Raw genomic sequence first — 25,188 nt, 5'->3', positions numbered from 1 at the left:
ACAGGCATGAGACACTGCACCCAGCCCAGGCTGTTCTTATAACAGAATCATATGCATACCTTTATTTATCTAGAATAGCATCATCTAACTCATAGTCTGAGATTTCACTTATACGGTCAATTACACTGTAATTATTAGAGTCTACAGTGGTTCTGCTTCATCTTCTGATTTGCCTAATAATTGTGAAGAGTCTTCCTCTTGTCAATTTTCTACTCTTTGCAATTAATGGAAGAAAATAAAAGTTCTGAACTCTCAACTGTGCCCATTGAATTATTAAAAAAAAAAAAAAAAAAAAAGAGAGAGAGGTGGGCGCGGTGGCTCACGCCTGTAATCCCAGCACTTTGGAAGGCCAAGGAGGGTGGATCACCTGAAGTCAAGCGTTCCAGACCAGCCTGGCCAACATGGCAAAACCCCATCTCTACTAAAAATACAAAAATTAGCCAGGTGTGGTGGTGTGCATCTGTAATCCCAGCTACTCGGGAGGCTGAGGCAGGAGAATCGCTTGAACCCGGGAGGCAGAGGTTGCAGTGAGCCAAGATCATGCCACCGCATTCCAGCATGGGTGACAGAGTAAGACTCCGTTTCAAAAAATAATAATAAAAAGAGGCCAGGCGTGGTGGCTCACGCTTGTAATCCCAGCACTTTGGGAGGCCGATGGGGGTGGATCACGAGGTCAGGAGCTCAAGACCAGCCTGGCCAACGTGGTGAAACCTTGTCTCTACTCAAAATACAAAAATGAGCTGGGTGTGGTGGTGCGCACCTGTAATCCCAGCTACTCAGGAGGCTGCAGCAGGAGAATGGCTTGAACCTGGGAGGTGGAGCTTGCAGTGAGCCTAAATTGTGCTGCTGCACTCCAGCCTGGGCAAGAGAGCAAGACTCCGTCTCAAAAAAAAGAAAAGAAAAGAAGGAAGGAAGGAAGGGAGAGAGAAAGAAAAAGAAAGAGAAGGAAGGAAGGAAGGAAGAAAGGAAGAAAGAGAGTCAGGTGCAGTGGTTCACACCTGTAATCCCAGCACTTTGGGAGGCTGAGGCAGGAGGATCACCTGAGGTCAGGAGTTTGAAACCAGCCTTGCCAACACGGACCCCGTCTCTAGTAACAATACAAAAAAAAAAAAAAAATAGCCAGGACACAGTGGTGGGTGCCTGTAGTCCCAGCTACTCGAGTGGCTGAGGCAGTAGAATCGCTTGAACCCGAGAGGCGGAGGTTGCAGTGAGATGAGATCACACCGCTGCAGTCCAGCCTGGGCAACAGAGTGAGACTCCATCTCAAAAAGAAATGAATAAATAAAATAAAAACAACAAAAAAAAGAAAGAAACTACAAATAAGGTTTCTCCAGGCTTCTTTTATATTTTTATCACAAGTAATGCAATACTTCAAGCAGCTCAATAAGAAAATTGAAGGATGATGTAATAGTGACAGAGTTCTTCACTATTCTATTATCCTGATAAGCAATTCCATCATTCTATTCTTTTCTATTTTAGCTTATTTTACCACAGTTGGACATAATTGATGAGTAATGTTGAAATAATTGCTAAGGAAATAACATAGCAAAATGTTTCAAACTTAAGAAAAATAGATCACTAAAATAGTATCATGCTTCTTAGATTATAAATGGGACCGATTCACTCAAATGATAACAGGAAAAATAGAATGAGTTTCATTCAATCAAAAAATATAAGTAGGCCAGGCACAGTAGATCAAGCCTCTAAACCAGCATTCTGGGAGGCAGAGGTGGAAGAATTGCTTAAGGTCAGGAGTTCAAGACCAGTCTGAGCAACACAGCAAGATCCCATCAGTACAAATTTATACATATATACACACATATATATGTGTATATGTGTGTGTATATGTATATATACACACATACATACATACATACATATATTCACACACACACACATATATATATAAATTTTCTCTTTGTTTATCTAAGTTAGAAAAAAAAAATTTTTTGAGATAGGATCAAAAGAGATCGGCTACTGCACTCCAGCCTGGAAGACAAAGCAAGACTCCATCTCATTAAAAAAACAAAAAAAGAAAAAAGAAAAACGAACTGCATCAAAAATAAACTCAAAAGCTAAATTTGGGTCCACTGAGAGGTAACATTCTATTTTGTTTATTATTTGGACCATATATCATTTACATTCCTTTTATATTCTAAGGTTTCATGTTCACATTTCATATATGATTCTCAAACTCCATATAGCTTGATTTTTGTTTTGTTTTTACAGACAGGCTCTTACCCTGTCATCCAGACTGGAATGCAGTGGCATGATCATAGCTCACTGCAGCTTCAAACTCCTCAGCTCAAGCGATCCTCCCACTTTAGCCTCCCAAAACTGAGAATACTGGTGTATGACCATGCCTGGCTAATTTTTTTTTATTTATTTTTGAGACAGAGGTTCGCTCTCGTTGCCCAAGCTGGAGTGCAATGGCGCAATCTCGGCTTACCACAACCTCCACCTCCCGGGTTCAAGTGATTCTCCTGCCTCAGCCTCCCGAGTAGCTGGGATTACAGGCATGTGCCACCACGGCCAGCTAATTTTGTATTTTTTGTAGAGATGGGGTTTTTCCATGTTGGTCAGGCTGGTCTCGAACTCTCGACCTCAGGTGATCCGCATGCCTTGGCCTCCCAAAGTGCTGGGATTCTAGGCGTGAGCCACCGCGCCTGGCCTAATTTTTTATTTTTTTGTACAGATGGCTCCTCATTATGCTGCCTAGGCTGGTCTCAAACTCTTGACCTCAAGCAATCCTCTTGGGTTGGTCTCCCGAAGTGCTGGGATTACAGGAGTGAGCCACTGCACTGAGCCTATATAATTTGGTTTTTGAAAATCCAATTTGACAATATCCATCTTTTAATAAGATGGTTTAGCCCCTTTAACTGTATTAAGATTTCTAAAATATCTGGATTGGTTTTCTCTTTTTCACTTAAGAGTTTCCAGTTGTTCTAATTTTTACCTGCCTTTCCCCACTTTTTCATTTTTTTTTTTTTTTTGAGATGGAGTCTCGCTCTTGTCACCCAGGCTGGAGTACAGTAGTGCGATCTCTGCTCACTCCAACATCTGCTGCTCCGGTTCAAGCTTCTCCTGCCTCAGCTTCCTGAATAGCTGGGATTACAGGCATCCGCCACCACACCCGGCTAATTTTTGTACTTTTAGTAGAGACGGCGTTTCGCCATGTTGGTCAGTCTGGTCTCGAACTCCTGACCTCAGGTGACCAACCCGCCTCGGCCTCCCAAAGTGGTGGGATTACAGGCCTGAGCCACCAAGCCCGACCTCATTTTTTTTTTTTTTAGTCTAATCCAATACATTTAATTTTTTTCTTTTCCATTTTCTTCTTTTTAAAAGTTTAGAAGTTACACGTATTACTTTCTTTTAGCATTTACTCATTACATGTTACCATTTATATTTAATGCAACATTATTTCTTCTTAACAATGAAAGGAATTTAGAGGCCAGGCGCAGTGGCTCACACCTGTAATCCCAGCACTTTGGGAGGCCAAGGGGGCAGATTACTTGAGGCCAGGAGTTTGAGACCAGCTTGGCCAACATGGCAAAACCCCATCTCTACTAAAAATACAAAAATTAGTCAGGCGTGGTGATACACACCTGTGGTCCCAACTACTAGGGAGGCTGAGGTATGAGAATCTCTGAGCTGGGAGGCAGAGGCTGCATTGAGCCAAGATTGCACCACTGCACTCTAGCCTGTGAGACTGACAGAGGCTGTCTCAAAAAAAAAAAAGAAAGAAAGAAAGGAAAAAAAAAAAGGATTTTAGAACACAATTCAGATCAACTGGTAACTGATTCACATGTTGGGTCATTTTTCAGTATTTTATTTTTATTGTTTTATATCCAACTAGGCATCATTACTATTTTATACAAAGAATATTTGTTTAAATTTATGTGTCTATCTCTTATTTCTTCCCAAAACTGTTTCTCCCCATTTTCTCCCATCCAGTTAATGGTATCAACACACAGCCAGTGCCTCAGCATAAAACCTTTGAGATCATGCTTATTATCTTTTTCTTATACCCATAATCCAATTTAGCAGCAAATTCTGTTTTGGCTACAACTTCCGAATATATCAGCACCTCAGCGAGCAGTCTGTCTGACAGCATCTCTCACATGCTCCCCATCACCCCTTGACTTCCACCCAGCCCGGCTCACTGCTGTCCTGCATACATGACACTCTGGCCTAAGGTTCACAGCACAGGGTATACCATCTGGCCAGAATACTCCACTGACACACAATTCAAATCTGTGTTTATTAAACTACTGACTTCAAAAAGGCCCTTGCATAAAGCGCACACTACATCTCATTCTCTTCTACCAATAGAACACAGCCATGGTGTTAGAGCTATATCTCTAACACAGATGGAATTGCCAACATCGTAGCTGCCAAATTAATACATATTGAATAAATACATAATATATGATGAAAAGAAGATAACTGAAATTGATATAGAAGGAAGAGTCAAATGACATTCATTTGACTAAACTGAGAGAGGCAAGGATTAAGTTTTGGAAGAAAACAAAGACCATTTAGCTGTTATCTGCTAGTGTGTAATAATATATACATCTGAGGCAAGCAGGCCAGCTCTTCTTAGTCACTTCCAAAGTTCTGGTAACTCTAAAAACATATCTCTGGAAAATTTCAAAGATGTCAATATGTGAAGTATCTCCCTAGGATCAAATTTCTCCCTGGGCTTATAGCTTCCTATATACTTATTAACTCACCTAGGTGGCTCTGACTTGGGGACTCTTCCTCTAATATCCACAGCACCTCTCCACGCTCCAACTTGCAAACCACCTCTGGTTTGGTAATGCAATATCCTATGAATGAAAATGACACAGGACGTGGGCCAGATAGCCTGCGGAGGACAAAGGTGTGCCTGCACAAAAATAGGTCCACTTGAGCATTTCATTACAGAAAACACCACAGATATCCTTTACAGTGCCCAAAAGGGATCAATCAAGCTTCAACTCCTGAGTCTCAAGCCTTTAACTCAAAATCATACAAAGAAACCATCTGTAATCAGCAGCTAAAAAGGAAATAAATGTTATTTGGAGCTGCAAATTACACAATCCTTACCCACTGAGAGGAGGAGGCTGTAGTTCTCCAGCATCACATCTCTGTACAGGGTCCTCTGAGCAGGGTCCAGATGCTGCCACTCCTCCTGGGTGAAGCCCACAGCCACATCACTGAAGGACACTGATCCCTAGAACAGTACATTTGTTTTCATTCTACAGTGATCAGAAGTGGAGAGCACACAATATGTGTGAGATCTAACACCTTGTCATGTTCACTGTTGATAGTTGAAGAGAAAATGCTACATAGGATGCCTACTATTAATATCATACATTGTAGGAAAATGAGAAATCCTGGTATGAGGACTCTGCCAGTATATTAATTGGTTTTTTTTTTTTTTTTTTCCAGACGGGGTCTTGCGCTATCACTCAGGCTAGAGTGCTGTGGCATGATCACAACTCACTGCAACCTTGACCACTGGGGCACAAGCAATTCTGCCACCTCAGCCTCCCAAGTAGCTGGGACAACAGGCATGCACCACCACACCCAGCTAATTGTTTGTTTGTAGAGACAAGGTCTCACCATGTTGCCCAGGCTGGTCTTGAACTCCAGGCTCAAGCGATCCTCCTGCCCTGGCCTCCCAAAGTGCTGGGATTACAGAAGTGAACCACTAGGCCCGGCCTACTTTCTTAATTCATACAAAAATTATATGAGGTCCCACTAGTGATAGATGCAGGAAGCAGATAAGGGAGGGTCCCCGGAGAATCTCCGACCAATCCCACAAGTGTTTACATCAGATGCTTTTCTGCAGATAAGGGAATCTGCCCAGGGTCTTGTCTGCACATGCCTGCAACAGACTGGGGACCCACCTGCGCACTGGGAGAATGAGGTGGAGGCAGGGGAAGTTGGCGCCTTGTGCAGCGGGGAGGAGCCTGGCCTCTTAAGATACTGTGTGGTGGCCTGGTATTCAATCTGTGAGGAGGCAGCCTTTTAGCAGAATTGATTTTTAAAAAAAAAAAAAATTGATTGAAAAAGAAACCTAGGCTGACTGTGGTGGCTCACGCCTGTAATCCCAGCACTTTGGGTGGCCAAGGCAGGCAGATCACTTGAGGTCAGAAGTTCAAGACCAGCCTGGCCAATGTGGTGAAACCCTGTCTCTATTAAAAATACAAAAATCAGTCAAGCTTGGTGGTGCACACCTGTAATTACGGCTACTGGGGAGGCTGAGACAGGAGAATCACTTGAACCTGGGAGGTGGAGGTTGCAGTGAGCCAAGATCACGCCACTGCACTCCAGCCTGGGTGACAGAGCTAGACTCTGTCTCAAAAAATAGATAATAAATCATTTTTCCTTTTAGAGGCCAGGTCTTGCTGTTTTGCCCATGCTGGAGTACATTCACAGGCATGATCATCGCACACTACAGCCTCAAATTCCTGGGCTCAAGCAATACTCCTGCCTCAGCCTCCCAAGTACCTGGGGCTCCAGGCATGTCACCCAGGCTGTAGTGCAATGGCACGATCTCAGCTTACCGCAACCTCCACCTCCCAGGTTCAAGCAATTCTCCTGCTTCAGCCTCCTGAGTAGCTGGGGTTACAGGGGCGCACCACCATGCCTGGCTCATTTTTGTATTTTTAGTAGAGACGGGGTTTCATCATGTTGGTTAGGCTCATCTCAAACTCCTGACCTCGGCCACCTCAGCCTCCCATAAGTGCTAGGATTACAGGCTTGAGCCACCGCACCCAGCCCCTGCTCTTTTTTTTTTTTTTTTTGAAACACGGTCTTGTTCTGTCACCCAGGCTGGAATGCGGTGGCACAAACACAGCTCACTGCAGCTTTGACCTCCTGGGCTCAAGCAATCTTCTTACCTCAGCCTCCTGAGTAGCTAGGACTACAGATGCATACCACCATCCCCAGTTAATTTTTTTGTCTTTGCACAGAGACAAGGTTTCACCATGTTGCCCAGGTTAGTCTCTAACTCCTGGGCTCTAGCAATCTGCTTGCCTTAGCCTCCCAAAGTACTGCAATTACAGGCATAAGTCGCTGCATCGGGCTGATTTTTAAATTTTTGGAGAAATGGGGTCTCACTATGTTACCCAGGTTGGTCTCAAACTCCTGGGCTCAAGTGATCCTCCCACCTCAAGCCTCCCAAAGTGTTGTGATTACAGGCATAAGCCACCTTGCCCAGCCTGGCTGTTGTACTTAAGTTGCTTTTATAAAAGGTGGAGAAGGTAAGTTGATGTTTGGGTCTGGGGGAAAAAAAAAGGCCTGTAATCCCAGCTACTCAAGAGGCTGAGGCAGGAGAATCGCTTGAACCTGGGAGGTGGAGGTTGCAGTGAGCCAAGATCGCACCATTGCACTCCACCCTGGGCAACAGAGCAAGACTCTGTCTCAAAAAAAAAAAAAGAAAAAGAAAAAGAAAAAAAGGTGAAGGAGATCCACTGAATTTCTATTTAAAAGGCAAAAAAGGGGCCGGGCACGGTGGCTCACACCTGTAATCTCAGCACTTTGGGAGGCTGAGGTGGGCGGATCATGAGGTCAGGAGTTCAAGACCAGCCTGGCCAACATGGTGAAACCCTGTCTCCACTAAAAATACAAAAATTAGCTGGGCATTGGTGGCGCATGCCTGTAATCCCAGCTACTCGGGAGGCTGAGGCAGGAGAATTGCTTGAACCAGGACCCGGGAGGTGGAGGTTGCAGTGAGCCAAGATTGTGACACTGCACTCCAGCCTGGGCTACAGAGAGAGACTCCATCTCAAAAAAAGAAGAAAAAAAAAAGGGGTGAGGGGAGGGTGGGTGCGGTGGCTCGAGGCCTCTCATCCCAGCACTTTGGGAGGCCAAGGTGGGCAGATCACGAGGTCAGCAGATCGAGACCATCCTGTCTAACACGGTGAAACCCCGTTTCTACTGAAAATACAAAAAATTAGCCAGGCATGGTGGCGGGCACCTGTAATCCCAGCTACTCAGGAGGCTGAGGCAGGAGAATGGCGTGAACCCAGGAGGAGGAGCTTGCAGTGAGCTGAGATCGCGCCACTGCACTCCAGCCTGGGCGACAGAGCAAGACTCCATCTCAAAAAAAAGAAAAAAGGGAAAAAAGGATGTCAAAAACAAAAATTATAAACGGGCTTGTCTTGCTAGATATTACTGTTTATTATGAACTTCTCTAATAAAAAGAAAAATACTCCATTGAAAAGAAAAAGTCCCAAAACAGAGTTAAATAGTGTCCTATGCCAGGCGCAGTGGCTCACACCTCTAGTCCCAGCACTTTGGGAGGCCGAAACGGGCAGATCACCTGAGGTCAGGAGTTCCCTGGCCAACATGGTGAAACCCCATATCTACTAATAATACAAAAAAATTAGATAGGCATGGCTACTCGGGAGGCTGAGGCAGGAGAATCGCTTGAACCTGGGAGGCAGAGGTTGCAGTGAGCCGAGATCACGCCATTGCACTCCAGTCTGGGGGTACAAGAGGGAAACTCTATCTCAAAAAAAAAAAAAAAGTGTCCTAATATATGGTAAAGTCACCATATACAAAGGATGATCAACCTTTTTTTTTTTTTTTTTTTTGAGACAGAGTCTCGCTTTGTCACACAGACTGGAGTGCAGTGGCACAAACATGGCTCACTGCAACCTCTACCTCCCAGGCTCAAGTGATCCTCCCGCCTCAGCCTCCCAAAGTGCTAGGATTACAGGCATGAGCCACTGCACCCACCCAGCCAATGATCAACTTATTAAATATGGTTGACATAATTATAAATGCTTATAAATTATAAATCCTTTATAAATTATAACAGAATAAGTTGGAAGGCTCCCTAGGAAACATACTCCAGGAAAAGGGCACATTCGGTACAAAGACAAAGGTGGTGTTATGCCTGGTACATCCAGCAAGAAGGCAAGTCGAGCTGGAACATAGTGATCAAGAGGCTGAGAAGGAAGTGAAGTCAGAGATGTAATGAATCACATAACCCACTGGTGGAACTTTGGCTTTTACTCAGTGAAAAATGTAGATGTCGGGCAGAGGATTGGCGTTTAGCAACCTGACTCTTCCTACAGGCACTCTAAGTGCTATGCCAGAGGCCAAGGTCTGAGCGGCAGCAAGACTGCTCTGCAACTTGCTGTAATCCAGGCAAAAGATGTCATAGAGAGGATTGCAAGAGGTCAGACTCTGTGGATATATTCTGGATGTATGCCCCAGAGGTTTTTCTGACAAATAAGATGTGTAAGACAAGAAAAAAACAGGTCAAAAATAATTCCAAGGGGTCTGCTATCAAACAAGAAGGGGAAGGAATGCTCCAGAGGTTGTGGGTTTGGGAGAGAAAATCCAAGAGGCCAGTTTTAATCATGTTGAGCTTGGGTCTATAAAATACTCAAGCAGAGATGCAGAGTAGACTGTTAACATATGCATCTGAAGTGTAAGAAGAAATCTGAGCTGGAGAGATTACCAGGAGGGATCAGGCCCCAGAGAGTACTGCTGACAAAACATTGCCAAGGGAGAGGCCTCGGCCAGAAAAAGTACAAGTGATAACAAACGGAGGCAGCCAAATGCCAAAGTAAATAGGGGCAGGTCCCCAGTGAAACCTCCAAGCCAAAGATAGTTTAAAGCCTGAAAGCCAAGATACAAGTTAAATGCTCGGACCAGACTAAGAACTTATCTTCCTCTTTGGCATGCTTTCCTCTAATCCCCACTCTTCACCTATTTTATATATAGCTACCCTTTCCTAATTGGTTTTCTACACTGCTATGCCCACCATCGAGTGGTGTCTTCACTTTAACGTTTTTTGCATACTCACAAACCAGTGAGCACACACTCTCCATTCTGAGTGCTATAAAGAAAGACCCCAGACTCAGTCAGTAGAGGGGGAGACAGTTTGACTTCAGAGAGAGACAATTTGACTTCAGAGAGACAGCTTGACTTCAGAGCGATGGCTTGACTTCAGGGAAGGGGCAACCTGACCTCAGGGAAGGCAACCTGCCCTTCCCATCCCCTTTCCAGTTCCCCTCTCTGCTGAGAGCCATTTTCATTGCTCAATAAAATTCTCTGACTTCACCATCCTTCAGTTTGCCCATGTGACATTCTTCTTGGACACCAATGGAGCTTGCTCCTGCCAGTGCCTGGAGCAGCCAGCCAGATCCCGCACTCACTCACGTGCTCCATCCTGAAAGGGGTTGAGCGCAGTGGGCCAAGTAAATGGGACAGCCCTGTCACGAGTCCAACAAAGGGGCCAAGAAAAATCCTGCATCAAATGACCAAGGACTACACATAAACATTCAGAGACAGGAAGAAAAGGAGGAACCAGCAAACGATGAGAGAAGGAAAGTTAAAAGTTAAGGTCGGCAACATGGTGAAACCCGTCTCTACAAAAAAATACAAAAATTAGTGTGGTGGTGCATGCCTGTAGTCCCAACTACTCAAGAGGCTGAGGTGGGAGGATCACTTGAACACCTGAGCCCAGGATGTCAAGGCTGCAGTGAGCTATGATCATGCCACTGTACTCTAGTCTGTGTGACAGTGAGACCCTGTTCAAAAAAGAAAGGGAAAAGTTAAGACAAAGTGCAGTGGCTCTCACCTGTAATCCCAACACTTTGGGAGGTCAAGGTAAGAAAATTGCTTGAGCCCAGGACTTCCACATCAGCCTGGGCAACGTGGCAAATCCCATCTCTACAATAAATAGAAAAATTGCCCGGGTGTGCTGGCTCACGCCTGTAATCCCAGCACTTTGGAAGGCTGAGGCAAGTGGATCATCTGAGGTCGGGAGTACGAGACCAGCCTGACCAACATGGAGAAACCCCATCTCTACTAAAAATACAAAAAAATTAGCCAGGTGTAGTGGCGCATGCCTGTAATCCCAGGTACTCGGGAGGCTGAGGCAGGAGAATCGCTTGAACCTGGGAGGTGGAGGTTGCAATGAGCTGAGATCACGCCATTGCACTCCAGCCTGGGCAACAAAAACGAAACTCTGTCTCTAAATAAATAAATAGAAAAATTAGCTGGGCATAGTGGCATGCACCTGTAGTCCCAGCTACTCAGGAGGCTAAGGTGGGAGTATCACTGAAGCCCAGGGAGCTCAAGGCTAAAGTGAGCCTTGATGGCACCACTGCACTCCAGCCTGGGCAACAGAGTAAAACACTGTTCCCGCAACCAAAAAAAAATTAAAAGGGAAAGTTAAAAGAGTGTGGTGTCCTGTAAGCCAAGTGAAGAAAGTCAACCAGAAGGGAAAAACACACGCATACCTCAAAGATAAGGTGCATTCAGTTCCAGACCACTGCAATAAAGCAAATGTCACTTGAGTCACACGAGTATGTTGGTTTCCCATGCATGTAAAAGTTATGTTTTCACTATACTATAGTCTGTTAAGTGTGCAATAGCATTATGTCTAGTAAACCAATATACATATCCTAATTTTTTTTTTGGAAGACAGAGTCTTGCTCTGTTGCCCAGGTTGGAGTGCAGTGGTGTGATCTCAGCTCACTGCAACCTCTGCCTCCTGGGTTCAAGAAATTCTCATGCCTCAGTCTCCTGAGTACCTACGATTACAGGAGTACACCACCACGCCCACCTAATTTTTCTATTTTTTGGTAGAGACAGGGTTTCACCATGTTGGCCGGGCTGGTCTCAAACCCTTGGCCTCAAGTGATCCACCCACTTTGGCCTCCCAAAGTGCATGAGCCACCGTGTACAGATAAATCCTAATTTTAAAATACTTCATCGCCTAAAAATGCAGGCCAAGTACATTGGTTCATGCCTGTAATCCCAGCACTTTGGAAGGCTGAAGTGGGAGGATCATTTGAACCAAGAAGCCCAAGATCAGCCTGGGCAACATAAGGGACCCTGTCTCTTATTTATTTAAAAAAATAAATAAATAAATGATGGCCAGGCACAGTGGCTCACGCCTGTAATCCCAGCACTTTAGGAGGCCGAGGCTGGTGGATCACCTGAGGTCAGGAGATTGAGACCAGCCTGGCCGACATGCTGAAAGCCTGTCTCTACAAAAATACAAAAATTAGCCGGGTGTGGTGCACGCCTGTAGTCCCAGGTGCTCAGGAGGCTGAGGCAGGAGAATCGCTTGAACCTGGGAGGCAGAGGTCACAGTGAGCCAAGGTCGCACCACTGCACTCCAGCCTGGGTGAAAGAGCCAGACTATGTCTCAAAAAATAAAGTAAAATAAAAGAAATGCCAACAATCATCTGAGCCTATAGTGAATCATAATCTTTTTGCTGGTAGATGGTCTTGCCTCAATGTTGATGACTGCTAGTGGTTGTTTGCTGAAGGCTGGGATGGCTGTGCAATTTCTTAAAATAAAAGGACAATTAAGTCTGCCACACTGATTGACTCTTCCTTTTCTTTTTTTTTTTTTTTTTTTGAGATAGAGTTTCGCTCTGTAGCCCAGGCTGGAATGCAGTGGCACAATCTCGGCTCACTACAAGCTCCGCCTCCTGGGTTCACACCATTCTCCTGCCTCAGCCTCCCAAGTAGCTGGGACTACAGGCGCCCACCACTACACCCAGCTAATTTTTTGTATTTTTAGTAGAGATGGGGTTTCACCACGTTAGCCAGGATGGTGTCGATCTCCTGACCTCGTGATCCGCCCGCCTCGGCCTCCCAAAGTGCTGGGATTACAGGCGTGAGCCACTGTGCCCGGCCTTTTTTTTTTTTTTTTTTTTTTTTTGAGACAGAGTTTCACTCTTGTTGCCTAGGCTGGAGTGCAATGGCGCGATCTCAGCTCACCACAACCTCTGCCTCCCAGGTTCAAGCAATTATCCTGTCTCAACCTCCCGAGTAGATGGGATCACAGGCATGTGCCACCATGCCCGGCTAATTTTGTATTTTTAGTAGAGACGGGGTTTCTCCATGTTGGTCAGGCTGGTCTCAAACTCCCGACCTCAGGTGATCCACCTGCCTCAGCCTCCAAAAGTGCTGGGGTTACAGGAATGAGCCATTGTACCTGGTCGACTCTTCCTTTCATGAAAGATTTCTCTGTAACATGAGATGCTGTTTAATTTTACCTATAGTAAAACTTCTTTAAAAATTGGATTCAATCCTCTCAAACCCTGCTGCTGCCTTATTAAGTAAGTTTATGTAAGTCTAAATCCTTTGTTGTCATCTTAACAATGTTCACAGTATCTTCACCAGGAATAGATTCCATCACAAGAAACAATTTTCTTATCTCATGCATAAGAAGCAACTCCTCATCTGTTCAAGTTCTATCATAAGATTGCAGCAATTCACTCACATCTTCAGGCTCCACTTCTAATTCTAGTTATGCTATTTCCACAACTGCAGTGACTTCCTCCACTGAAGACTTGAACCCCTCAAAGTCATCCATAAGGGTTGGATTCAAGTTCGTCCAAATTCCTATTAATGTTGTTAATTGGACCTACTCTCATGAATCGTAAATGGTCTTAGTGGCATCTTGAGCAGTGAATCCATTCCAGAAGGTTTTCAATTTACTTTGCCCAGATCCATCAGAGGAATCACTATCCATGGCAGATATAGCCTTACAAATTTCTTTCTTTTTTTTTTTTTCTGAGATAGAGTCTCATTCTGTTGCCTATGCCGGAGTGCAGTGGCACAATCTCGGCTCACTGCAACCTCTGCCTCCCAGGTTCAAGCGATTCTCCTGCCCCAGCCTCCCAAGTAGCTGGGATTATAGGTATGCACCACCACGCCCAGCTAATTTTTGTATTTTTAGTAGAGACAAGGTTTCACCATGTTTGCCAGGCTGGTCTCAAACTCCTGACCTGAGGTGATCCACCAGCCTCGGCCTCCCAAAGTGCTGGGATTATAGGCATGAGTCACCACGCCTGGCCACAAATTTATTTCTTAAATAATAAAAGTTGAAGGTCGGGCGCAGTGGCTCACACCTGCAATAACAGCACTTTGGAAGGCCGAGGCAGGCGGATCACAAGGTCAGGAGTTTGAGACCAGCCTGGCCAATATGGTGAAACCCTGTCTCTACTAAAAATACAAAAATTAGCCGGGCATGGTGGCGTGCGCCTGTAGTCCCAGCTAGTCGGGAGGCTGAGGCAGAAGAATCACTTGAACCCGCGAGGCGGAGGTTGCAGTGAGCTGAGATCGTGCCACTGCACTCCAGCCTGGGCGACACAGCAGGACTCCATCTCAAAAAAAGAAAAATAAAAAATAAAACTTGAAAGTCAAAATTACTCCTTGGCCGGGCACAGCGGCTCATGCTTATAATCCTAGCACTTTGGGAGGCTGAGGCAGGCAGATCACTTGAGGACAAGAGTTCAAGACCAGCCTGGCCAACATGATGAAACCCCATCTCTACCAAAAAAAACACAAAACAATTAGCTGGGTGCGGCAGCAGGCACTTGTAATCTCAGCTACTGAGGAGGCTGAGGCAGGAGAATCGCCAAACCTAGGAGGCGGAGGTTGCAGTGAGCCGAGATCACGCCATTGTAATCCAGCCTGGACAACAAGAGCGAAACTCTGTCTCAAAAAAAAATTACTCCTTGATCCATGGGCTGTAGAATGGATGCATGCTAGTAAGCATGAAAACATTAATTTCATACCTCATAGCTCTTATGTGACTAGCTTGTCAATGAGCAGTAACATTTTGAAAGAAATATTTTTTTCTGAACATTAGGACTCAATAATTTGTTTAAAATAATCAGTAAACCAGCTGGGCGTGGTGACTCACGCCTGTAATCCCAGCACTAAGGGATGCTGAGGCGGGTGGATCACAAGGTCAGGAGTTGGAGACCAGCCTGACAAACATGGTGAAACCCCGTCTCTACTAATAATACAAAAATTAGCCGGGTGTGGTGGTGCACACCTCTAATCCCAGCTACTCGGGAGGCTGAGGCAGGAGAATCACTTGAACCCAGGAGGCGGAGGTTGCAGTGAGCCGAGATCACACCACTGTACTCCAGCCTGGGCGACAAAGCAAGACTCCACCTCAAAAAAAAAAAAAAAAAGGAAAAAGAAAAGAAAAAAAAAATTCAGTAAACCATGCTATAAACAAATATGCCAGCCAGGCACAGTAGCTCACGCCTGTAATCCTAGTACTTTGGGAGGCCGAGACGGGTAGATCACCTGAGATCAGGAGTTCAAGACCAGCCTGGCCAACATGGTGAAACCCTGTCTCTACTAAAAATACAAAAAATTAGCCGGGCATGGTGGCACACACCTGTAATCCCAGCTACTCAGGAGGCTGAGACAGAAGAATCACTTGAACCAGGAGGCAGAGGTTTCAGTGAGCCGAGATCGTGCCACTGCACTCCAGCCTGGGTGACACAGTGAGACTTTGTCTCAAAACAAAAACAAAAAAGAAAAAAAAAGTTTTCCTTTGCATTTACATTTGGGCTGTTTGGCACAAGAGGCCTAATTTGGTCCTGTCTTGGCTTTTGATATATGCCTTCCTCATTAAGCTTAATTATTTCTAGCTTCTGATTTAAAGTGAGAAATGTATGACTCTTCCTCTCACTTGAACACTGAGAGGCCACTGCAGGGTAGTTAACTATCCTAATTTCAATATTGTTGTGTCTCAAGGAACAGGGAGGCCAGAGGAAAGGGAGAGAGAAAGGGGAACAGCCAGTCAGTGAAGCAGTCAGAACACAGGCAACATTTGTTAATTTTAACCATCTTATATACGGTCAAAACAATTACAATAATAATAACAGAAATCACAGATCACAGATCGCCATAATAGATAATAAAAAAAAGTCTGAAATAGTGCAAGAATTACCAAAATGTGACCCAGAGACACAACATGAGCACATGTTTAAAAAAAAAAAAAAAAAGAAAAACAGTTGTGAGGCTAGGTGAGGTGCCTCATGCCTACAGTCCCAGGGCTCTGGGGGACCAAGGTGGGAAGATCACTTGATGCCAGGAGTTCAAGACCAACTTGGGCAACATAGTGAGACCACGTTTCCACCAAAAAAAAAAATTTTTTTTCTTTTTTTTGAGACAGTGTTTCGCTCTGAAACCCAGACTGCAATGCAGTGGCATGATCTCGGCTCACTGCAACCTTAGCCTCCCAGGTTCAAGCAATTGTCCTGCCTCAGCCTCCCGAGTAGCTAGGACTACAAGTGTGCACCACCACGCCTGGCTAATTTTTATATTTTTAGTAGAGACGGGGTTTCGCCATGTTGGCCAGGCTGGTCTCAAACTACCAACATCAGGTGATCCACCTGCCTTGGCTTCCCAAAGTGCTGGGATTACAGGCATGAGCCATCCGCCTGGCCCAAAAAGAAAAAAAAATTTTTTTTTGAGATGGAGTTTTGCTCTCGTTGCCCAAGCTGGATTGCAATGGTGTGAACTCGGCTCACCGCAACCTCTGCCTCCTGGGTTCAAGCAATTCTCCTGCCACAGCCTCCTGAGCAGCTGGGATTACAGGCATGCGCCACCACACCCAGCTAATTTTGTATTTTTAGTAGAGACGGGGTTTCTCCATGTTGGTCAGGCTGGTCTCAAACTCCCGACCTCAGTTGATCCACCCACCTCGGCATCCCCAAGTGCTGGGATTACAGACATGAGCCACTGCACCTGGCCAAAAAAAATTTTTTTAATTAGCCAGGCATAGCCAGGCATGGCTGTGGTCCCAGCTACTCAGGGGGCTGAGGCAGGAGGATCCCCTGAGTCGAAGAGTTCAAGGTTACAACGAGCTAAGATCATGCCACTGCACTCCAGCCTGGGTGACAACATGAGACCCCTGTCTCTATTTATAAAGAAAAAAAAAAAGGCCGGATGCGGTGACTCATGCCTGTAATCCCAGCACTTCAAGAGGCTGAGGCAGGTGGATCACGAGGTCAAGAGATTGTGACCATCCTGGCCAACATGGTGAAACCCCACCTCTACTAAAAATACAAAAATTAGCTGGGTATGGTGGTGCACACCTGTAGTCCCAGCTACTCGGGAGGCTGAGGCAGGTGAGTCACTTGAACCCAGGAGGCCAAGGTTGCAGTGACCTGAGATCACGCCACTGCACCCTAGCCTGGTGACAGAGGGAGACTCTGTCTCAAAAAAAAAAAAAATGGTGTCTACAGATTTGCTCAATGCTGGGTTTCCACAAACTTTTAATTGTTAAAAAAAGAAAAAAAAGCACAATATCTGCAAAGTACATTAAAGCAAGGGACAATAAAACGAGGTGTGCCTGTAATCAATGATATCAATATGGCTAGAAAGCCACGTAAGAGGGGCCAGGCATAGTAGCTCAACCCTATAATCCCAGCACTTTGGGAGGCAGAGGTTGCAGTGATCTGGGGTCGCGCCACTGCACTCCAGCCTGGGCAACAGAGCAAGACTCCATCTCAAAAACAAACAAACAAACAAACAGAAAGAGTAATTCACTAGACAATTTTTTAAAAACAAAGACATGTTAAGAGGAAGACTGAAGATTTTACCACTAGAGGTCACTGCTGACCTTAACTAAAAGGACTGGGATAGAATTAAGGCTTTGAGTTCACTACAGACCAACCTTGGAGATAAAGAGACAAAAAGCAAAGTAAACTGTGAACAATTTTTGGTCTGAATGGGGTTATGTGAACTAGTGTGTGTGAGACATAGCTTTGCCCTGGAACAAACACACCTGCCACCCACCTGGGGATGACAAATGACAAGGTAGAAAGAAACAACTAGGACTTGTATCAAGTTCTAAAGGATAATTTCCCTAATATAAAGAAATTAAATCTATAATTTTAAAATTATTCATAAAGAAAAGCCAGACCCTAGAAAAATTCACTGCTGCAATTTTACAAGCAATTAAGGAATAAATAGCACCAACCTTACACAAGCACTTATGGAGAATAAAGAGAAAACACTAAACATGTTTTCTGAAACAGGCATAAAATTGATATAAACCTAACAAAGGCTGGGGGCAGTGGCTCATACCTGTAATCCCGATGTTTTGGGAGGCCAAGACAGGAGGATCACTTGAGCCCAGGAGTTCAAGACCAGCCTGGGCAACAGAGCAAAACACCATCGCTAAAAAAAATACAAAAACTTAGCCAGGCATTATGATACATGCCTGTAGTCCCAGCTACTCAGGAGGCTGAGATCAGAGGATTGCTTGATCCCAGGAGTTCAAGGGAGAGGTGAGTTATGATCATCACACCACTGTGCTCCAGCCTGGGTGACAGAGCAAGACCTTGACAAAAAAAACAAAACGCTGGGCCGGGCATGTTGGCTCAAGCCCGTAATCCCAACACTTTGGGAGGCCAAGGCAGGCAGATCACCTGAAGTCAGAAGTTTGAGACCAGCCTGACAAACATGGTGAAACCCCATCTCTACTATAAATACAAAAATTAGCTGGGCATGGTGGCTAACGCCTATAATCCTAGCTACTCAGGAGTCTAAGGCAGGAGAATCACTTGAACCGGGGAGGTGGAGGTTGCAGTGAGCCGAGATCATGCCATTGCACTCCAGCCTAGGCAACAAGAGCGAAACTCTGTCTCAAAAAAAAAAAAATAAGATATTAGAAGAGGCCAGGTGTGATAGCTCACACCTGTTATCCCAGCACTTTGGGAGACCAAGGTGGTTAGATCAGTTGAGGCCAGGAGTTTAAGACCAGCCAGGCCAATATGGTGAAACCCTGTCTCTCTAAAAATACAAAAATTAGCCAGTCCTGGTGGTGCCTGCCTGTAATCCCAGCTACTTGGGAGGCAGAGGCACAAGAATCGCTTGAACCCAGGAGGCGAAGGTTTGCAGTAAGCTGAGATAGGGCCACTACACTCCAGACTAGGCATTAGAGTGAGACTCTTTCTCAAAAAAAAAAAAAAAAAGACTTTTAAGAAAGGAAAATAACAGCCAGGTGTGGTGGCTCATACCTGTAGTCTCAACACTTTGGGAGGCTGAGGTGGGTGGCATCTGAGGTTAGGAGTTCAAGACCAGCCTGGTCAAGATGGCGAAACCCCGTGTCTACTAAAAATACAAAAAATTAGCTGGGCGTGGTGGCAGGTGCCTGTAATCTCAGCTACTCAGGAGGCTGAGGTATGAGAATCGCTTGAACCCAGGAGGCAGAGGTTGCCATGAACTGAGATCATGCCACTGCACTCCAGCCTGGGCGACAGAGCAAGACTTGGTCTCAAAAAAAAAAAGAAAGAAAGAAAGAAAACAACAGACTCTTTCAGGAACAAAGACAGAAAAATATCTAACAATTTGTCATGGAATACATTTTAAAAGGATAAAGCAACAATATGACTTTGTTCCTGGAAAATAGGCTGGTTTAACATTTGAAAATCAAAACATTAATAAAATTAACTCGAGCCATAGGTTAATATCAATCAATCCACTGAAAAAGAATAAAACAATATAATCATCTCAATAATAATTAAATTCATTCTTCTGGTCTATTAGCTAAAAAATAATAATAATAATTAAACGGCTGGGCGCGGTGGCTCACGCCTGTAATCCCAGTACTTTGGGAGGCCGAGGCGGGCAGATCATGAGGTCAGGAGATCAAGACCATCCTCGCTGACACGGTGAAACCCTGTCTCTAACTAAAAATACAAAAAATTAGCTGGGCATGGTGGCAGGCGCCTGTAGTCCCAGCTACTCGGGAGGCTGAGGCAGGAGAATGGCGTGAACCCAGGAGGCAGAGCTTCCAGTGAGCCAAGATTGAGCCACTGCACTCCAGCCTGGACAACAGAGCGAGACTCCATCTCAGAAAATAATAATAATAATAATTAACTCACAGCCTGAGCAACACGGCAAAACCCTGTCTGTACAAAAAATAAAAAAATTAGCCAGGCATTTTGCTGTGCACCTGCAGTTCCAGCTACCTGGGAGACTGAAGTCAGAGTTACCTGCAGTGAGCTGTGATCGCAACACTGCACTCCAGACTGGGTGACAGAGTGAGACCTGACTTAAAAATTTTTTTTAAAAAGTTCAAATTCAATACCCACTGGATGATAAAAAGTCTCAGCAAACCAAGGGCCAGGTGCAGTGGCTCACGCCTGTAATCCCAGCATTTTGGGAGGCCAAGGTGGGTGGATCACCTGAGGTCAGGAGTTTGAGACCAGCCTGGCCAACATGGCAAAACCCTGTCTCTACTAAAAGTACAAAAATTAGCCAAGCGTGGTACCATACGCCTGTAGTCCAAGCTACTCGGGAGGCTGAGGCAGGAGGATCACTGGAATCTGGGAGGCGGAGGATGAAGTGGGCCAAGACCATGCCACTGCACTCTAGCCTGGGAGACAAAGTGAGACTACGCCTAAAAAAAGAAAGAAAGAAAGAAAAAGACTGGATACTTTGGGAACAGCAATAATGAGAGGCAGGAAGAGGAAGAAGACTTCACGGACAAGACAGAAAAGAAATAATTACAGAGGAAGGACTAGATCAGAAACCAACTGAGAAGACATTTTAGGGAGATTAAACATGAGCATCAACTGGACAGAATGCTCAATTAAGGCAAGCACTAAAGTATCCATGACATTTGGATACCCCTACCAGGCAGATCCAGCAAGTCATGTTGTTCAAAATGAGAAAGGGAAATGTGGAGATACTTGCCAGGAAATACAGCTTTAACCTTGCTGTTGTACAATCTATACATACATTTAAGGAGTTTATCTGAAGGTGATATAATCCATTCTTTCATGCAGCTATCCCAGCTTCTATGCCTGGATCAAGCAGGACCATCAGAAAGAGGTCTATGGGACCAAGGTGCCTCCATCCCTAGAAATATACTGACTGAGTACTCCACCCACACGAAGTACTCAATTACAGGCAGCAGACTGCACTGATTTCTGGTACCCACTGAAAGACTGAAGACTCTCTACTAAGTCATCTACAGGAAGACCAGAAAAAGAACATTTTTTTAGACTTCAATGCCAAGAACTGTTTTTTGTTTTTTGTTTTTAAGGGGCTTTCCAGGGTGAAAGGAAAATAAATCTTGGGGCACCAAAATCACTAAGCTAAACAGAAAAGTCAAGCTGGGAACTGCTAAGGGCAAACCTGCATCTCATTCTATTTAAAGTCACCTCTCTGCTCACTAAGATAAATGCAAAGCTGATTGCCTCCTTTGAAGAGGCTAATTAGCAACTCAAAAGAATGCAACTATTTGTCTCTTCTGTACCTAAGACCCCGGAAGCCACCTGCCCTTCAAGTTGTCCCACCTTTGCTTCCAGTTGTCCTGCCTTTCCGGACTGAACCAATGTTCATCTTACATATATTGATTGATGTCTCATGTCTCCCTAAAATGTACGAAACCAAAGTGTGCTTTGCCCACATTGGCGCATGTCATCAGCACCTCCTGAGGCTGTCATGGGTGCATGTCCTCAACTTTGGCAAAATAAACTTTCTAAATTAACTGAGGTCTGTCTCAGATATTTTGGGTTCATACTGGCAAAAACTGGAAAGCCTGCTAGACAAATTCTAAAAGAGCTGTAACTTTTTTATTTTGTCTTGTTTTTGTTTTTTTGTTTTTTTTTTTTTTTGAGACGGAGTCTCGCTCTGTTACCCAGGCTGGAGTGCAGTGGCCCGATCTCGGCTCACTGCAAGCTCCGCCTCCCGGGTTCAGGCTAGTCGCCTGCCTCAGCCTCCCGAGTAGCTGGGACTACAGGTGCCCGCCACCACGCCCGGCTAATTTTTTGTATTTTTAGTAGAGACGGGGTTTCACCATGTTAGCCAAGATGGTCTCGATCTCCTGACCTCGTGATCCGCCCGCCTCGGCCTCCCAAAGTGCTGGAATTACAGGCGTGAGCCACCGTGCCCAGCAAAGAGCTGTAACTCTTAATGTCTCATGAGGAATTCTTTTTTTTTTTTTAATTGAGGCGGAGTCTCCCTCTGTTGCCCAGGCTGGAGTGCAGTGGCGTGATCTCGGCTCACTGCAACCTCCAACTCGCGCGTTCAAGCGATCTCACGAGGAATTCTTTTTTTTTTTTTCCCCAAGACGGAGTCTTGCTCTGTCGCCCAGCCTGGAGTGCAGTGACGCAATCTCGGCTCACTGCAACCTCCACCTCCAGGGTTTAGGCGATTCTCCTGCCTCAGCCTCTGGAGTAGCTGGGATTACAGGCATGCGCCACCATGCCCAGCTATCTTTTGTATTTTTAGTAGAGACGGTGTTTCACTATGTTGGCCAGGCTGGTCGCGAACTCCTGACCTCGTGATCCACACCACCCCCTCCCCGGCCTCCCAAAGTGATGGGATTACAGGCGTGAGCCACCGCGCTAGGGTTTTTGTTTTGTTGTTTTATTTTGTTTTCTGGAGATGGAGTCTCACTCTGTCACCCAGGCTGGAGTGCAGTGGCTCTATCTCGGCTCACTACAACCTCCGCCTTCCGGGCTCAAGGGATTCTCCTGCCTCAGCCTCTGGAGTAGCTAATGAATGGGATGACCTGGACATTCACCCCTCTGGAGTTCAGTGGTTTTCATCTTTCATGTCAGGCAGAAATTGGTAATCCAGGAAACTGTTTCCTGAACTACTTTCTGAGTAAGCATAGTGGAAGTACCCACATTTCTCAAGGCCACCTGTGGTAATTGGCATAGTATGGGAAGCTCTCAGTATCTGGAACGAGTAAATAATTCAGAAAAATTCAAAGGCCGTTGGGGTGTTTAAGACATAATTTTCTTGGCCAGGAGCAGTGGCTCACGCCTGTAATCCCAACACTTTGGGAGGCAGAAGCGCGCATCACCGGAGGTCAGGAGTTCAAGACCAGCCTGGCCAACATAGTGAAAACCTATCTTTACTAAAAATACAAAAATTAGCCGGGCATGGTGTCGCGCGCCTGTAATCTCAGCTACTCCGGAGGCTGAGGCAGGAGAATCGCTTGAACCCGGGAGGCAGAGAGGCTACAGTGAGCCGAGATCGGGCCACTGCACTCCAGCCTGGGCGACAGAGCGACACTCCATCTCAAAAGAAAAAGAAAAATAATTTTCTTAGAGGTAGGTAGCATTTCTTTCCCTCCCAACCAGATTCTCTCAACCCTGAAGATGGAGAGACATTTCCTGGGCAAGCCTGACCCTAGCCTTAGGCCCAGCTCACCTCTCTGACAGCTAGAGCAAAACTCCCGTTGAGTCAGCTGGGGTGGCTTGTGGAGCACAGGCATTACATATTGCCTCTCCGTGCAAATCTGGGCCGTGCTCTTTCTCAGCCTCGTCCTCCGCTGCTGTGAAACTCTGGTGAGAGGTCCCCATTCAGGTGGGCCATGCTTCCTCTACCTTACAAGTGCTGCTCTGTTTTTAGAAACTAGGATCTGGCCCTAGAGGCCAAAATCATTTTATTTGGGGCTTACATCAGGGCCCCAAGTCTTGTAACTCCCTGTGCCCCAGAATCTCGGGTTGGTCCTTCAAAAACCCAACCAAGACGACTGAGGACACACTGGCTGGACGGTTCAGACGAGGCCCACAGCCCTCCATTATGAAGTGCGGGCCCACGAACCCTGACTACAAGTGCCCCAGGATAAAACAGAGCCTGCGTTACACTTGGCAACGATGTCTGGGGCTCAGTACTGTAACCACGCAACACTGGACTTCCCCCGAATGGGCTTTTAGTGGGCAGGCAGAGCGGCGAGCCCCGAGGTCCAGCTCCCAGACTGTGGTAGAGCGGGCGGTGCCCGCCTCCTTCCTGGAGCGCGAAGCGTCCCGGTAGTCACCACTAAGGCGTGCACTGGTGTCCGCACAAGAGCGGCAAACGCCGCTAAGGCCGCCTGCCAGCCTGGAGCGCTGTCTCCTACGCGACAAAGGGCCAAGGCCGCGGCCCCGCCCTCCAGCAGGCTCGGCGTGCTCTTTGACCCCAGAGGCGACCCCACTGGGGCCCAGCCCTGCCACTCTCGGAAATGGGCCGCGCATGCGCGGCAGTGCCCGTCGCTGCCACAAAGCGCGCCGCGCGCCACGGACCTAGAGGGGCCCTTTCCCGTCAGGTTCCGCGACACACCCTCGCCTCGCCCCGCCCCGAGCTGCATCCTCCAGCCGGGAAGGGGCGCGTCAGGCGTTGACCCGGACGCGGACAAAAGGACGCGGACACCGCAAAGGACGCTTGCATGGCAGGCATGGAAAGGCGAGCGAATCCATGGCGCAGGGATTCTCCCGGAAAGCAAAGCAGTTCAGTGATGCGGTCGTAGTCACGATGCCAATGGGATGGTGCTCGCTTCTCAAAATTTGAGACTTACTTGCAATACACAGAATTTGGGGGTGAATAAAAGTGCAAACTAGGCCGGGCGCCGTGGCTCACTCCTGTAAACCCAGCACTTTGGGAGGCCGAGGCGGGCGGATCAGGAGGTCAGGAGATCGAGACCATCCTGGCTAACATGGTGAAACCCCGTCTCCACTAAAAAATACAAAAAAAATTGGCCGGGCGTGGTGGCGGGCGCCTATAGTTCCAGCTACTTGGGAGGCTGAGGCAGGAGAAGGCCGTGAACCCGGGAGGCGGAGCTTGCAGTGGGCCGAGATGGAGCCACTGCACTCCAGACGGGGCAACAGAGCGAGACTGTCTCAAAAAAAAAAAAAAGTGCAAACTAAAAGAAAACGACTATCACACGCAGCCTCGTATCCCTTAAAGGACTTTTTTTTTTTTTTTTTTTTTTGAGACAAGGTCTGGCTCTGTTGCCCAAGCTGGAGTGCAGTGGTGCAGTCACAGCTCACTGCACAGCAGTGATGGGAGCAATGTGTACGTGAAGACTTGGCATGATTCACTCCCTGCATAATCAAGTACTAACGTGCCCATTGGAATAGGTGTAGAGATAATGCATTCTTGACATGGCTCTACGAATAAGACAGATTTTGTTTTAATTCTGCTTTATCTTTTCTCAGCTTTTCAGATTAGTCTCTACCAATTTAACTGCATAAGTACATCAAAATCAATTTAATTAAAAATCCAAAGTTTATTCCAGAGCTATCGATTTTCCAGCATGTTTTACAGCACAAGCATTAATGTTACACTAAATAAATTTTTGCGTTACTTGGTTTAAAAACTATTCTTTCAACAACATTGAATATTAAAATAGCACAAATCAGCAGATCATTCACAATTTCAAAGCACATACACAGCATTTTTAGGAGACTGACAAGTGATGGAGTTAAATTTTGTGAGCTAGTGAAAGGAGACCAGTATAGTCATAATAAACACTGTCCTCAGCTTACTGTTCAAAAGTATTTTGAAAATCTGTGAGTCGAGGGCCAGGCGCAGTGGCTCACGCCTGTAATCCTACCACTTTGGGAGGCTAAGGCTGGAGGATTGCCTAAGCTCAGGAGTTGAGAGCAGCCTGGGCAACAT

The 25,188-nt window shown here is 46.0% G+C and overlaps 1 protein-coding gene and 1 non-coding gene across 11 annotated transcripts in view; both read right to left on the bottom strand.

The window, feature by feature from the left end:
• The window catches only part of ZNF487 (zinc finger protein 487), a 43,237-nt gene that overhangs the window by 2,162 nt on the left and 15,887 nt on the right, over window positions 1-25,188 (bottom strand). For 2 of the 10 annotated variants that reach the window (XM_054437120.2, XM_063669812.1), the window contains 2 exons: window positions 5,089-5,215; window positions 4,734-4,829 (listed from right to left, as the gene is read on the bottom strand). In XM_054437120.2, coding sequence (XP_054293095.2) covers window positions 4,734-4,829; window positions 5,089-5,215 — 223 coding nt within the window. Of the gene's footprint in view, window positions 1-4,733; window positions 4,830-5,088; window positions 5,241-20,532; window positions 20,765-22,959; window positions 23,623-25,188 lie in introns of those variants that run through there. The other 8 variants (XM_063669814.1, XM_063669815.1, XM_063669816.1 and 5 more) reach the window with 8 other exon arrangements.
• LOC129006988 (U7 small nuclear RNA) lies at window positions 21,308-21,371 on the bottom strand. The gene has a single exon (XR_008492172.1). It is a non-coding gene; the product is annotated as a U7 small nuclear RNA (small nuclear RNA).

This window comes from Pongo pygmaeus, chromosome 8 (genome assembly GCF_028885625.2).
Source record: "Pongo pygmaeus isolate AG05252 chromosome 8, NHGRI_mPonPyg2-v2.0_pri, whole genome shotgun sequence".
Taxonomy (NCBI): domain Eukaryota; kingdom Metazoa; phylum Chordata; class Mammalia; order Primates; family Hominidae; genus Pongo; species Pongo pygmaeus.
Note: the sequence above shows the minus strand (reverse complement) of the source record. Positions and strands in the feature narration are given on the sequence as shown.